The following is a 16,131-nucleotide window of genomic DNA, read 5'->3' as shown; positions in this document are numbered from 1 at the left end:
TATTACACTCTCTTAAGAGTAAGTTGGGGTGTAAAGGAATGTGGCATATTTTTTTTAGTTTCTTTGTAACTGTAATTTGTAATTTTTTATTTCATCAAATAGCACATCACAGTCTGTACCTCTCTGCTTAAGAGTGCAGCTTGTATGCAGACAGGGCAGCCCATCTGTATATAATCAGGAACATATGCATAAATGCAGCACAAATCTCAGTCTTTCAGATCACCTCAAAACATTGGTTCATTCGAACAATTCAAATCGAAGCACCATTAGCATTCACTGCCAGAAAAAGAAAGCAACGAAGCTAGCAAACAAACAAAATGAGAAATATCTACCTTCAAAGTACATGCCTGATATAAAAACATAGGTCGTCTGCTACTAAACATATCAAAAGCATGCACATCCCCCATTGTAGCAATATCAAAAGAGCAAAAATATGGTTTACTATGAACAGCAACATACTGAGGACAAGACACTGAAATCCTGATACAAGTACTTTCTTGGTGATGTTAGAGATAAAAATATTTTTCTTCACTTCTTCACCAGTCAAGCACATGCTATCCATCCCTTGCATCTCAGGCCAACTTGCATGGTTTCTTGAGACATCACAACAATCAACAAAGAGTGCTGGAAATTACTGAAAAGCAAGAAATGTACATAACAATGGTGAACAAAGGTTTAATATAATGTTGCCTTACAAAGAAATAATGCCTGCACCCTACTTCAACTGAAATATGGTCAACACACCAAGGCCAGCAAGTTGTAACGCTAGGCAAGATATAGTCTCTTAACTGACTAACAGTAAATAATAAAGAAGATAACTATAAATAGAATGCATAGCAAAATTAGTACTGCTTTTATTCATCGGGCACGAACAGTCAGTACATTTCTGTTGAGTCGCACTGCACAATATGTTGACGTTTTGTACAAGCAGAAACTCCGCAAAATGGGCTAAACACATGTTGCAGGCTTTGAAACATGAGACTGCCGGGACTTAAAGCAGAACACCACATTGCATATCACAGTGTAAAAGGCACAAACAAGAACGCAGCCAACATGGAATATTGGCAGAAATGTGGACGAAAAATATAACAAATATAAAGTATCGCACGCCGAGTATTGTTGATACCTGACAAACAAATGCAATAAATTTCCCTGTAAAAAGATATGTCAAAAACAGAGAACTTCTTGGCAGCCTGCACCTACAATACTTGGTGCATTAGCTGGCAGCATAAAAAAAGTAAGAATTGTGCACAAGGTCTCAGGACAAGAGGTCTGTGAAAGGACCCCATGAGGCAGTAGAAAAGTAGAAAACATCCTCTGTGAAAGTACTGCATTAAAGGCTGAGATGGGAGGAATAATGCCACCATTAAAGCTAGTACTCTGGATCAGAGCAGCACTGCATTACTTTTTGCACTGATGCCTGTACTTTCTCCCAAGCAAGCAATGTTATGGTAATAGTATCACTGTCAGCTAATTTATGTTCATGGCATGGAAGAATGGCTTTCTTAATGCTGTCCAATTATCTCTGCTCTCTGCCAGCTTAAGTTACTCCATCCAAACAAGCATCTGGAACCTGGCAGCAGTGGCCTTTATTTGATAGAGGCAAAACACAATGGGCTCCCATGTGCTGTGCGATGTCAGTGCATGTTAAAGAACCCCAGGTGGTCAAAATTATTCCAAAGCCCTCCAACGGCATACCTTTCTCTCTTTCTTCTTTCACTCTCAACTTCCTCCCTTCCCTCAGGGTGTGGTTGAGATGTCCATCAAAAAATGAGACAGTTGCTGCACCTCTCATTTCCTCATAACCAATTCTCAAATTTCATATATCAGTGGCATATAGAATAAATATCCATTTTTTAATTGAAAATGAATTCAACCTATGAACTGCGGTGTGTCAATGCCACAGTTCACTTGAAAAATTGGCTCATGATGGCGAAATTTGCTTTTCTTTTTTGGCCTTTTCTAGATTACAAAAGCTCAGTTTTTCAATTAAAGTAGACTCTTTGCCATTCATCATTATCATCAGCTTGACTGCACCCACTACAGGGAAAAGGCTCTCCCATATCTCTCCAATTAACCCTGTCCTGCGCCAGCTGCGGCCACCATGTCCTGAAAACATCTTAATCTCATTGGCCCACCTAACTTTCTGCCGCACCCTGCCATGCTTGCCGTCTCTTGGAATCCAGTCCATTACCCTTAAGGACCAGCGGTTGTCTTGCCTTCGCATTACATGCCTTGGCCAAGCCCATTTCTTCCTCTTAACTTCAACTAGGGTGTCCTTAATCGCGTTTGTTCCCTGACCCACTTTGCCCTCTGTCTCTTAACATTACACCTATCATTCTCCTTTCCATAGCTCGCTTCAATGTCCTTAACTTGAGCTGAACCCTTTTCGTTAGCCCCACATTTCTGCCCTGCCCCGCAGGTGAGTACAGGTAAGATACAGCTGTTGTATACTTTTCTCTTGAGGGATAATAGTAAACTGCCATTCATATCTGAGAGAACCTGCCATGTGGGCTCCACCCCATTCTTATTCTTCTAGTTACTTCCTTCTCATGATTCAGATCAGCTGTCACTACCTGCCCCAAGTAGACTAAACTGTTGATCATTACTTTGGTTTTCTGCATGTAAATTTTTAGACCCACCATTTGCTCTGCCTGCCTAAAATAATCATTGATCATGCTTTTCAATTCATCTCCAGAGTGACTCAGCAAGGCAATGTCATCAGCGAATCGCAGATTATTTTGGTATCCCTTTGCCCTCTTTCTGTCTCTTAACATTACACCTATCATTTTCCTTTCCGTAGCTCACTGCATTGTCCTTAACTTAAGCTGAAACCTTTTTATTAGCCTCCACGTTTCTGCCCCATAGGTGAGTACCGGTAAGATAGCGATACCGCTTTTTTAGTAGCAGTTTTTTTATAAATGTCTACGACAAGCAGATAGCATGTTTCAATTATTCAGTACACTCAGTAAACAAGGAAATTAGGCAACATATTTCTTATCATAATGTTATTTAACACTGACAATATATGCAGTGTAGTCAAAGAACTTAGAAAAGCTATCATATGAAAATGAATAAGAAAGTTGAAGCAAGAGTTAAAAACAACTGTGCACAAAGGCTGTAGCTGTTAGAATAAAACCACTTAACCTTTGGGGCATAGAGATGGAGGACAAAGAATAGAATGAGTCACCTCATTTGGATTTTATCACATAAAGGATCTCTAATAATAAGAAAAGGGATCCCTAGGAGCATGGCTAACTGTGCTGCTACAAAATCTGCACACTCAAATGCTTGCCTCCCCATGCACCCGTGCACTCTCTTCACTAGTTTATAAAATTTTGGTGTCTCTCCTTCAGTGAATAAAATATGATCACGGTGGCAAATCAGTAATTTAATCAGCAGATTTAAAGCAGCTGAGAACATCACTGATGATGCTGAAGGGATCTGAAAATCACCAAAATGCTGTTTAATTACCTTCAGCATTCTACCATCACCTCAAGCGACATGAGCACTGTCATAAATGTACCCTTACAATTTTTTGAAAACAGCACACTCATTGAAATTTGGGGGGAAGCAAATGAACCAGCTGGACATATGGATTCCTTGCTAAAAAGTACTGAACAAGAAACAAATAATAAGCAAGGGCGCATTCTTTACCTCATGTGTACTGTGCTCATTTGTTTTGTAATCATACAAGTTTTGGGTTGCAGAAATAATTTTTAGTGTTGCACAAAAATTATTTTTAATGTTTTAAAGGGCACAAAACAGGCTATGCAGCCTGAAATATGAGGCAGTCTTTCTGTTAAGTAAGTATGCAGTGAATACTGAAGAACCTTTCCTTGTCCATATATTCCGAATCAAGCCCAACCCCTCAACAACAAGGCCACGTTGCCATCATCTAGCTCAGTCCATTGTAGCTCATTAGCAGTGCAATGCATAAAAGGTGCACCTAATAGATTTCACTCAGCAACAAAAGCAAGCAGCTCAGTAAACAACTTCACCAAGGGGTTCTCAAGGTTGGTTCCATGAAATCCTTGGGTACCTTGTTCCCAGAGCACCTAAATGCATTTCTAAGTTCCCTGAGAACCTAAATACATGCATGCCTCAACTCTAACATATCCTTTACTCACTTTATTTTGAAATTGACCATACTGTAATGCCCTGTAGCCGACTGTCTCACTGTACAACCACTGATTGTGTACTAGTGAATTCAACCACTTTTTGGGGGGAGGGGCTGTGCATTTGCGAGGTCTTCTTTGCATGTCCATGTTGGGAAGAAATGGAGAGTAAGACATATGTGGTTCCTTACCACCTTTTAGGAGCTGTTCGGGGTTCTCTGAAAAAAGGACTGAGAACCCCTGGCCTAGCCTACACGAATGGACACGTGCAGTTATCACACCCTTAATCTTTCATGTCTGCTATATCTTGATGCTGATACTGCAACAACACCGAGAGAGTACAGACACATGAAGTTTCAGGGCATCGTTCCATGTGTGGCCTATTGTTTGCCACCTTTGCCATCAGTGATGTCTTCATTCAACGGTTTCAGAGGAGCTGCTTTGTTTCACCGCTGTAGGGGGGTGGAGGTGGTGCGCACGGCCATGGAGTTGCTGTAGCATTGTATGGCTGCGATGAGGGTGCATTGTTGAGATTGGTGTAGGGTCCACCCCATGGGTATGCCCCAGCCGGCTGTGGTGGATAAGGTGCGGCTGGTGTAGGAGGTGCAACCGCTCTCGGAATGGGAGGGTTGCCATGCGAATAGCTATAGGTGATTGCACCAGATGTAACTGGACCTGGGCCAGGAGCTAGCCCCAGTGGAGGTGGCACATGGTGCTGCTGCTGCTGTTGCATTTCCTGCAAAATGGTACATGGTGAGTGTATTGACCAAAAAATTATGTTGCAAAGTCACCCAGTGCTACTACTGGTTAAAGAGCTTTATATTTAGAGCAGTACGCATTGTAGCATACCGCAAAATACCGAAAATCCGCCCATGCACAAAAAAGCGCCCACCGCCTTGTTCTAAAAATTTTGAATTTTCCCAAAAAACCGGTACTCATCTATGGGGCAGAAACGTCGAGGCTAACGAAAAGGGTTCAGCTTAAGTTAAGGACAACGCAGCAAGGTATGGAAAGAAAAATGACAGGTGTAACGTCAAAAGATCGGAAGTTGGCAGATTGGGTGAGAGAACAAACACGGGTTAGCGACATCCTAGTCAAAATGAAGAGGCAGAAACGGGCTTGGGAAGGGCATGAAATGCAAAGGCAAGATAACCGCTGGTCCTTAGGGGTAACGGAGTGGATTCCAAGAGAAGGCTAGCATAGCAGAGGGCAACGGAAAGTTAGGTGGGCGGATGAGATTAAGAAGTTTGCAGGGTTACAGTAGCTGCAGCTAGCAAAGGAAAGGGTTAATTGGAGAGACATGGGAGAGGCCTTTGCGCTGCAATGAGCGTAGTCGGGCTGATGGTGATGATGATGATAAAAACACAGCAACCGCCCATGCAATTATGTGCCATGTCAGGGAGAATGGGAAAATATGGAAAAGACACATCAAGCAGCCATGTTTCGGTATCTCTGCAACGCTTACCGTCGAAGAAAGGGGAGGATGACCGCGTCAATTAGATCGTTAAGATGACATGCCAAAGCTTTGATCGCCCCGTCTTTCGTGTCTTCTAATAAACTGTTTGAATCCTTCCTGTGGCATTTGGCGTGTTTACGCAGTACCGAGCTATTTCTAAGGAACATAACCAAGTCCCCCTCCAGCCCAGCTGGTGGCCACCATCTTTGTTTATTGATCAGTCGTCGGACAAAGCAATTGGGGCCCACTGTACCATGTGCCCGTTCTGGGTTTTCATGCCTGGACCTAACAAGTGCCCATCCCCCAATGTTTTGTGATTATCTCCAAAGTTTAGGTGGGTGCTCACTTGGTGTTTTATGGTATATCTAGATTTTTTTTTGTTTTCACGTATTGTTCTGTTTACTTGTTCTTTTGCCACTCTAATCAGAAGTTTTATAAATAGACAAACTGATGCCTGAATGAAATTATATAATCTATGATAGTGTCATCAACGGTGAATTCGAAGGACCCTGCCATTTTTCCTGAAGAAATTTCCCACACAGCCGTTGTGGTGATGCAGCAACAATGATAACCGTGACTTGAATGCCAAGCATGATAACTAGAAACTATACAGAAGGTTAAAAAGAAAATCACTTCAGGAGCTATGTCATTCAGCTTTGAGTCACAAGATCAAGTGCTTAAGATTTAGATCACCCTTTCATGCCACTGCATTCTGTGTTAGAGCTACAGTGAACAGGATAAGAAAAATGCCACCAGGGGCTATGATTATTTTTTTCACATTAAAATGCTGGTATTGAAACAGTAGCCTCGAGCAATCTGGAGTAGTCAGGGACAAAAAAAAATGCACAAGTAGAGTTTAACATCCAAAGATGAGTTAATTTAAATTCCAATTTGCACTCAGACAAAAACACCTCCACTTCATGCACGTCTTGGCTTCTGTAATATGTGGGCCTATTTTGAACATTGTACTCAAAGCATGGCACACTTTTTGGTAGCAGAAAACCTAGCCTGCCATTACACTTTGGTGTAAAAAATTGCAAGAAATCACACCTTAGCACCAACAAAGCAATGGTCTAATGAAAGCGGCACCAAAGGCAGCTCCATACAATCGCAGTTTGTTGCAAAGTTCGATTGTATGTTTCTCTGCAGCTCTGTTGACATTTATTCAGCAGCACAGCTAAAAATTTAGAGTTGAAAATAGAAGATTGCTTTTCAGTCTCTTGAATCAAGGTTGATCCTCTGTAAATGTATAATAGTTATTAAATTTAATTTTCATGCTCTATAAAAAGTTATTCATTCGATATTTGAACCAGCATTTATATATTAATCAATTTATTCAGTGTCTCATTACAGTGGCATTATAGAGGAAGGCAAGGGTATTACGTATCTGATAACTATAACCAAAGCTAATAAGTATCCAATAGTACAATAATTATTATAATAAACATAAACCATAAATAAATAAAGCAGTTGTTTTTTATAATTTTAGTCCCTCATCATTGTGTACATTCCCTTAATATATGTTCTATGCTGGGTACTTGCTCTATTAGTATGATCAACCTGTTCCTGTACCATTTCTGTTTCGACCCCTTAGCTCTAATGCTGTGGGCCTACAACACAAGTGTGTTTATGAAAAAAAAATTAAACAAATTAAAAGAAAAATAAAAATGAAAAGTGGTGAAAAAAAGTTCACAGCTTTGCAAAATAACGGGCCTAAGGGTGCCCATGAGATGTGAGCAGTCCCGATCACTCACCCAGAAGCGCTGCCGCCTGCGATACGAGATGCAGCAAAAGATGACACAGAATAAGACAAACAGCATCCCCATGACAACTGGCACGACAACGCGGACGGTGTTGAAGCTCCTGTCGAAGTTCCTGTGAGCACTTTCAACTTCTTCCTTCACTGCATTGAAAATTTAAAAACATTTAGGACGACAATGGCTAAAGTTAAAGTTGTTTTCAAACAGCATACAGCCTTAAAATTACTGAGTGCAAGCTGAATTTTAAGCCAGAGAAGAATTCACAACAACCTCCTCCTGGAGGCCTGCTAGTTTTAACTGTAAACAAACTTTTCTCTATATAGACACTGAGGACAAAACTGAACCTTGCCTTTATTGAACCATTACTGCATTTTAATCACAAAGAAGCTGCTTTCACAGAAAGAAAAACTCAGATGAGCTAGAATGAACCAAGAAATTAAAAAATTATAGGGGACACTTAAGATCCACCTGAAGGGTATGACACGACTGCGTAATGGGTTGTTTCTAATATATGTAGAAGGTCATTCTCTGCTTTAGATTCATATATCCCTGAGAATCCTCATACCTCTCGTGGCGCAGTGGTGCAACGGTTAAGCGATTTGCCACTGCCCTGCGATGGCAGGTGCTCCCAGTGGTGGGCCTCATGCGATCCACGTTGCTCTTTCCAAGCGACCAAATATTAATTTAACTGTGATGTGCCACTGTAGGCAGATTGCTCACTATCTGGTGGGCAGGTAGGTGGCAGGTGGCTCACCTACCACCTAGGTTGCTCTCTGGGGAGCACCTGCCAGAACCATGCTCATGATTTTTCGTTCACAACGCCTATGCCGACGATACATTTTCTAGAGAACGGGGCCTTTAACGCTATCGCATCAGGTACTGACACCAAAGCAGTTTTCACACTGAGACTACGATATGACGAGTATTGATTTTTGTTTGTAGATCTCACAGCCTAGAGTGCATCACACTCCATTTCCAGCTAACGACTACAGAGCTTTATGCTGCTACCACCACTGCCACCATGATCATCACCACCACAAGTGGTAAGAAAAAATATTCCATTTTTAACTTCAAATTTTCCAGTGGTACCTACATTTTCTTTTTACTGAACAAAAGTCAGAGAGCCACAAAATGTCAAACAATCTAATTTCATGAAGAATAAAAATTGGATGGAGCTGTCCTCAGTGTCCCTTCAAGGATTCTTTGCACTGCTGCAATGCGTTCAATGATCTCATCCTCAAGCTCTTCAGAGCAGCAACAAAGAACTGTTCCAATTGGGCTTGGTATAAGGTGAACCGAAGCAATCATAGGAGACGCAAAAAAAAAGGTAAGCCTGGAAGTTAGCTATGCACAAGGAGGAAAAGATGGATTAACATCTCAACTGTAACTTCAACTTGTTTGCCATGTAATCAATAACCAGTGGCATAGTTAAAAAGACTCGGAGCACAAAACTGGCAAAATTAGTTTAATTTCTTTCAATAAGGCTATCATTCAGTACATAATGGCAGATATGCACTAACATGGCTTTCAAGCAAAAGGATTATAAGGAATATTCCGGTGGGTGCACCTCACTTGCAATTTTAAGAGCTGCTTTTGTAAGAAGACAACTACGGTCAAGCCTAATCAGTAGGGTACGTGTGGCTGATAATTAAACACTTAAGATACAACGCTCAAAAGGCATTAGGATACAATCTCGCAAATCTTCCGTAAAGTTCCGAATAAAATTTAATGCTCCATGTTATTGCAGCATGCAACTGCTCTCATGCCAGTATGGGACCTTACTGGTTCTGAATTTAACATCACAATACGGTCACAAAACGCACATTAGAATTTCCCAAAACATTACGTAAAGGAACTAAAATCCCAGGAAGTAATTAATCAGAGTTTCATCTAAGTAGCTTTAATACTTTTGGATTTTGTCAATACCATACCTATGACTGCAACTAAAGTGGAGGCCTCTGGATTACTTTTGACTACCTCGGGTTCTTTAATGTGCACCAAAACTGCATAGCACACAGCCATTTTTGTATTCCACCTTTATTGAAATATAGCCACTGCAACCAGGATTGAACTCGTGGCCTCGAGATCAACAGCTGACTGCCAAAGCCACCGAGCCACTGCAGCAGGTGAAGTACTCTTACTGACAGCAATTACTAAACTTTACCCGTGGCGTCTCAAGTATTTTGATACTTGCTTCATTCCTCTATATTTCATACTATTCATCAAATGCCAATACCTTCCAGGCATTCCTTTTCTCCTGTTCTTCACAAATGCTGCACTGCTGGAGGAGGAGGAGGAGGAGGAGGAGGAGGAGGAGGAGGAGGAGGAGGAGGAGGAGGAGGAGGAGGAGGAGGAGGAGGAGGAGGAGGAGGAGGAGGAGGAGGAGGAGGAGAGACTTTAATGAAACAGGAGAGGTCTGCCTGGTTGTTACTGTCTGGTCTTGTAGCTGTCATTCATTCCCTAGTACCAATTTGTTATAACTGCATGGACATCTGGTCCTGCAACCCTGTGTAGTGTGTTTATAGTGATCAAATAAAAGTAGATAAAACAAGAGGAAGAAGGTCTGCAATTTTAAGACTCGAGATGTTCATGTTAGTAAAATGACAGCAGGACAGAACCTTACGTCTCTTGTGTTTTTCTTCAAAGGTTTCGAAATCATAGGAATGCGCAACATTCCAGAGAAGACAGCAGATAGAGAACCGTCTCGTTGCGTGCTGTATGAAATGGTCCATGCTGCCTCTGTCCACAGGTTCAGATGAGCTGTTTCAGGTAGGCCTGTCCCAAAAGAGAAGCACAATATTACAGGAAACATGCTGGTTTTAATTAATAGTTGCCTAATAGCACAAATGAAAGCCTGTAAAAGTACTAGAAATAAATTCATTAGAAAGTCACTTGAAACAAAATGAAATTGTAATTAACTGACAATTCTTCGGTCATACTAATGGCCCTAAAACTAAACTGAGATGTCCAGCCTCGAGCCGGATGCCAATGACTACTAAAATTTCTTTACAATAGTCATAAAAGAATGCTTTTACTTTACATAAGATTAAGGAAACAAATTAACAACTAGCCTAACCAGTTCCGTACTGTTTGCAAAAAAAATGAGATTGCTCACAACCCAGGTCTCACAAGCCCCATTGGTGACTGTTTGAAACACCCACTTGCCATGGCAGTGGCACATCGCTTCACCAATGAACCACTGCACCAGGAATGGTATGAGGAATCACTGCAATCTATGAACGTAAAGTAGAGAATGACCAATTCCGCATATATCGGCATGTAGGCAGAACCTAGGATACAGAGAAGGAGTACCTGCGGTAGAATGATCTCTAATACTAATGCATCATATTCTTAAGGACAGCTAAGGTGTTATGTGATGGTGAAAGAAAGTACAGCATTCATGACTGCGAAGTGAAAGGCAAAAAGGGCCTCAGGCCACTGAAGGGACTCAATAACCCTATCACGTCATACCCTTAAGGTAGAGCTTAAGTGTTCCTTCGAAGTTTTATTTCGGCTTCAGTTCAGCCAAACGGTGGTTGACATATCGAAGTTCAGGTTACAAGAGGAATAGAGAAACAGAAATGTAATCGCTGCTTCTTTGTTAGTTTTCAGTTCGGTTCTTAGGTCAGACTGACGTAAGAATGGTAATGAATTAAAATAATAAAGCAATAACTATGTCAAAATTTTTTTTGTGCCTCACGTGACATGAACAAAATTTTGATGTCACAACCACAGTTCGCCTGTTGAAACAAAAACCAAAATAATGTAAGAAAATGAATTTCATCCTAAATTACTAAGCAATGTTTAAGCAAATCAAACATGGTGATTCAGTATGCTAATGCATAATGCATACTGAATCACCAAGAAAATATGTTGCCCGAATTTCATGTCCATACTCTTAGCAACTGAAGACTTGATGACAGGTGATGAGAAACATTCCTGAAAATATTTGTCTTTCATAGTGCTTTTGTTCGTTACTAACTACTACTTACCTGCGTTTATCTCAGTAAACTCATGCTGCCTACACACTCTTAAGCAACCTGTAATCCTGGGCACTTCTCGTAGGAAGTCGAGACTTAAGCACCAACATATCACCTGAAAAGACGTCATCTATACTGTAGTTAGTTTTTTGCACTAAGTGATGAGTAAACAAACCTTTGTAATTTTTGCTGATTTCTAGTACTTTAACCCTTGAGCCAAACAACCTGAATATAAAACTAAAATTGCTCTTACATACATTATTTATTGGCTGTCCATCATCAATGATGAGTCTTTATTCACTTTAAAATGGCAGTATTTGTTTTAGTCAAGCTTAAGTCAATTTTTAGTGATTATGAATTAAAAGAATGTGATTAGTGCTGCAGGTCCCAACTGAGTGTTTTCACCCAGTGATTTTCTATGCCCTAACTGAAAAGACACAAAAATCCATATTTGAGGCTCTTTTTCCATGCACGAACTTGCAAACTGAGCGAATTTGAAAAAATGACACAATATGAGCTCCTAAAACTGCACAAAATGTCCTTTTTGGCAAATTTTATTCCTCAAATTCCCTAAAAAGGAAAAAAAGCTAGAGGGGACACTTAAGCGCCGCCTGAAGGGTACGACGCTATAGTGTTAATGCTTATTTATGCGGAATTGGCCACTATCTGCATTGCATTCATAGATCGTTGGGAGTACTCATACCTGACTCTGTAATTATAAGTGATGCGCCAGTGCCCAGGCAGGTGGCTGTTTCAAACACAGCCACCTGCGGGGCCGGTGAGACCCAGGTTGCTGTTCCCAAGCAACCACTCGTGACCAGTAATTAATTTGATGCCCACCTACCATGGTGGACAGTTTGCTCACAATCAGGTAGGTGGGTTGTGATGACGTCACAAGGCCATGTTATACCATGAAGGGCATGTGTTCTGAACACAATTAGAGCGTTTTCCTCGCATGAAAGTTGCAATACGATAGTTTAAACATTTTAAAAGCCATTACTGCGACGAATGCAGGTAATATGCACATAGCAAAGTTATCACTGAATCATATTTCATCATATAGCCGGGCTACCAGTTGCTATCCATTGGACCACATATTTTTGAAGGACGTCCGGCAAACCGAAACAGGACACCAACCAATGGTGCAACCATCGGATATTTTTTTGGCGTCCGGTTTCTTTGCTACAGCAGAAGTCCTGCAGATGTTTCTTCATGGGCTGGTGCAGCATTCTGAACCTCTCGTCCGGACAAATTATACACAGGAGCTAGAGTTCATTTTGGCAACAATTATAATGGATACTTTACATATCTCTGTGGGCAATCACCCATCACCTGCTAAGCCTGTTGGGCTCATGTAAAAGCTAACAGGTTTATATGCGTTGGTGTCAAGGCAAAGGTAGTTTGCTTGATACCAGTGCACATAAATGGAGATTACAACTACATGACCGGGCCATTGAAACCTGCAATCATGTTGAACTGGTGTGCAGCAAGTTGTTAGGGTTCACCCACAAATAGACCTCCAAGATTAGTGGTCTCTATGCCTGCATGCCCACAGCCCGCAGCAGCGATATTAGTCTGAATTTGGACAAAGCATGTGCATCCTATGGATGTCCTATATCTAAACAGGCTATCCTGTGGACATCACATGGATGTCTGCACTGGGTTCGCTCCGATTTTGAATGGCCCTCGGATGTCAGAATATCCTGTTTAGACCCTCGTGGGACCTCCTCACGGACTCCGATTCTTTTGCGCGGGACCATCCGACAGATGCCCATAGAAGGTCCCGCGGATTTTGGCGGACGTCCTACGGAGATCTGAACATCCATCTTCGGACATTAACCAGATGTCCGCTGGACATGCGTGATCCAATGGGCATGGTATCACGTTGTGACAACAGCTGCGGTTGACGCGGGAAATTCAAGGCAAGCTTCAACCTCGTACTTTCCAAGGTTCGTGTACATTACGTGCATTATTTAAATGACAAAAATAGTGCCTTATAGAGTTGTTGAATAATTGCTACTATATTTAACGTCCACGTCTGCATGAAGTCACCCGGGCTGACTGACTGACTGATGTTGCTGAGGGGAAGTAGGAAAGGAAAGAGCACGGGCCTGCCTACTGGCTCAAGCCGAGCCACGCTCGCTGCCGCGTACGTGTTGCTTACACCGATTGCAAACAAGGAAGCCAACCGGTGCAGCTTTCGCAGCAACTGATGTCACGTTCACCGTCCGAATAATGTAGAAGTCTTAAATGAAGAAGGACAGCTGTAATAGCCGGCGTCGTCGCTTCGGCGAACACGGTTGTTGCGCGTTTTTTTTTTTTCAATCTAGCCCCTCAAATCTTTCAACTCTTCTCTGACTGCACGTGTCGGCGACTGTGGCTTAGCTCGCGCCAGTGGGCAGGCCCGTGCACTTCCCTTTTCATCCTTCCTTCCTTCCTTCAGTCGCAACAGCAGCAGCGCGAAGTTCGCACAAACGAACTGAAAGTTGACATCTTCAGGAATTGCGTAAAACAAAAATAACAGACCCGTGATAGTTTTCGCACAGATTGTGATTCCTGAAAAGTAGCGAAAGCGTTTGACTTCGGGTAGACGACCCGCGAGTGCCGCCTGTAAATAACAGGAAGTTAGTTACCTCTTGTTTGTTTCGCCGTTCGGAGAACGAAGACGCACAGTCGTACTTGGCAGCTTCGACAGGCGCACTACACACGTCAAAACCACACAGCGCGGACGGATGAAGTCGGAAAACTAAACGCCAATACGCCTAGCGCATGGACCAACGATGCAAGCGCTGACGTCTATGTTATTGCCGCCGATTGCCACATGTTTTGTGCAATGGTTGAGAGGAAATCAAAACAAGTCTCGCTAATGTTTTGATACTGCTGCTGTCATCTAGTGCTGAAAACACCAAGCAAGACTTGAAAACATTATAAACACATGGCCTCCAAGATCTGAGCCGGCATGCTAGTGTGGCTAGCTTCGTGTCGTGAATAATCTCCGCACCTCGGATTTATGTACGTAACATAACCGCATTGGCCTCACATGACTGCGAGTGGACAGAAAAACGACTTCCGGCGAATTGCATTAGCCAGAATTTGGATGCCCGAGAATAAGTCTGGCGATATGTGGCTGCTTATTCGTCGGATACTTGTATCTTAGCGTGCAGCACTGCTGAAGCGGCAAATTTGAAAATACGAGACCGCTAAAACTTCCTGACCTTTGGAAATTGATCTGGTTGTTGAAATTACTGTATACTGTTCAACATCAAGACGGGCCACGGAGACGTTAGGCACCGTGCAACGCTATCTGTTTTTTTGTTTGTAATATAGCAAGCATGAGCGCCAATTTAAAGTGATCCTGAGGGCCAGTAAACGTTAGCCTGTGTCGATAGGGTACCGTCATCTAATCACAAAGAGACCGCTCTCACCAAAAACAACATTTAAAAGCTAGAAAAGACCCAAAACCAAAATACAGGTGTCACCACCGGCAGCTGATTTCACAAGTAAAACGCATGCATCGACACGATTGAAAATCGAAAATTGTTTTTCGGGGAAAGGAAATGGCGCAGTATCTGTCTCATATATCGTTGGACACCTGAACCGCGCCGTAAAGGAAGGGATAAAGGAGGGACTGACAGAAGGAAGAGGTGCCTTAGTGGAGGGCTCCGGAATAATTTCGACCACTTGGGGATCTTTAACGTGCACTGACATCGTACAGCACACGGGCGACTTTGCGTTTCGCCTACATCAAAACGCAGCCGCCGCGGTCGCGGATTCCCGAAGACGGATCCAAGGGCTGCGCTACACCAACATTAGCAAGCTATAGCAGAGCCGCCAGTGCGCACGCGCCGATTGCTCCCGATGCGGCAGGCGCGCAACTAGTTCACCGCCATCTGGCGCCTTCAGAGCGATCTCCGAATGAGCAGTCACGGCCTGTCTCGAAGGGAGCGCGCCGTGGCGCAGTAGCGCTCTGCTTCTCCCTGCTCCTCCTCTGTCATTGCTGGTTGCCGCGTACGCTGAGCCTGTGCAGTCGCCCGTACTCCAGCGACCGACTTCCGTGGTTGCCCACTCCACTTGCCGACATTTTCCACTATTGTAGACACACGCGGCGTTGATTATGGCTTCATTGCAACCTGGTACGCGGAGCTGTATAGACATGCCTGCACAGTTGTAATCTAGGAAGCGCAAACTACAGGACGAGGGACAGAGTGAGGGACACAAAAACGAGGTTCACGAGCGTTTTTGTGTCCCTCATTCTGTCCCTCATCCGGTAGTTTGCGCTTCGTAGTTTACGACATGCATCACCAACTAGCCCGGCAGCTTGCTCTCCTGAAATTCCAGCACAGGAGTAGGATGGACAGTTGGTAAAGCGTTTTGGGCGGAACAGCGCAAACGGACGAAAGACTCATGCGTTTGCGCACTTCCACGTAAAATGCAGGTCTGCACAGGATTGAGACCCGCCACGGTGGCTCAGCGGTTAATGCGCTCATCTACCGAGCCGGAGTACCCGGGTTTGAACCCGACTGCAGCGGCCACGTTTCGATGTACGCGAAACGCAAAAGGCGCCCGTGTGCTGTGCGATGTCAGTGCGCGTTACAGATCCCCAGGTGGTCGAAATTATTCCGGAGACCTCCACTACAGCACCTTTCTTCTTTCACTCCCTCTTTTATTCCTTCTCTTACGGCGCGGTGCGGGTGTCCACCTAGATAAGCGAGACAGTTTCTGCGCCATTTGTTTTCCTCAAGAACCTATTTTCAGTTTACAGGATCAAGCCCAGCAACCGCCGAGCCCGCCACTGCGCTCAGCCATGTCACGTGATC

At 43.1% G+C, this 16,131-nt stretch overlaps 1 protein-coding gene across 1 annotated transcript; it reads right to left on the bottom strand.

Moving 5' to 3' along the window:
- Positions 1-70: 70 nt before the first annotated feature.
- On the bottom strand, positions 71-14,202 carry LOC144110777 (uncharacterized). Its single transcript, XM_077643874.1, has 4 exons — positions 13,948-14,202; positions 9,958-10,109; positions 7,329-7,477; positions 71-4,854 (listed from the first exon to the last, which is right to left on the bottom strand). Exons 2-4 carry the CDS (start codon positions 10,064-10,066, stop codon positions 4,546-4,548), a joined length of 567 nt encoding a protein of 188 aa, XP_077500000.1. The 5' UTR covers positions 10,067-10,109; positions 13,948-14,202; the 3' UTR covers positions 71-4,545.
- Positions 14,203-16,131: the final 1,929 nt, after the last annotated feature.

The sequence above is a fragment of the Amblyomma americanum genome, chromosome 11, assembly GCF_052857255.1.
Source record: "Amblyomma americanum isolate KBUSLIRL-KWMA chromosome 11, ASM5285725v1, whole genome shotgun sequence".
Classification (NCBI taxonomy): Eukaryota; Metazoa; Arthropoda; class Arachnida; order Ixodida; family Ixodidae; genus Amblyomma; species Amblyomma americanum.
This window is presented reverse-complemented; position numbering and strand designations above follow the sequence as displayed.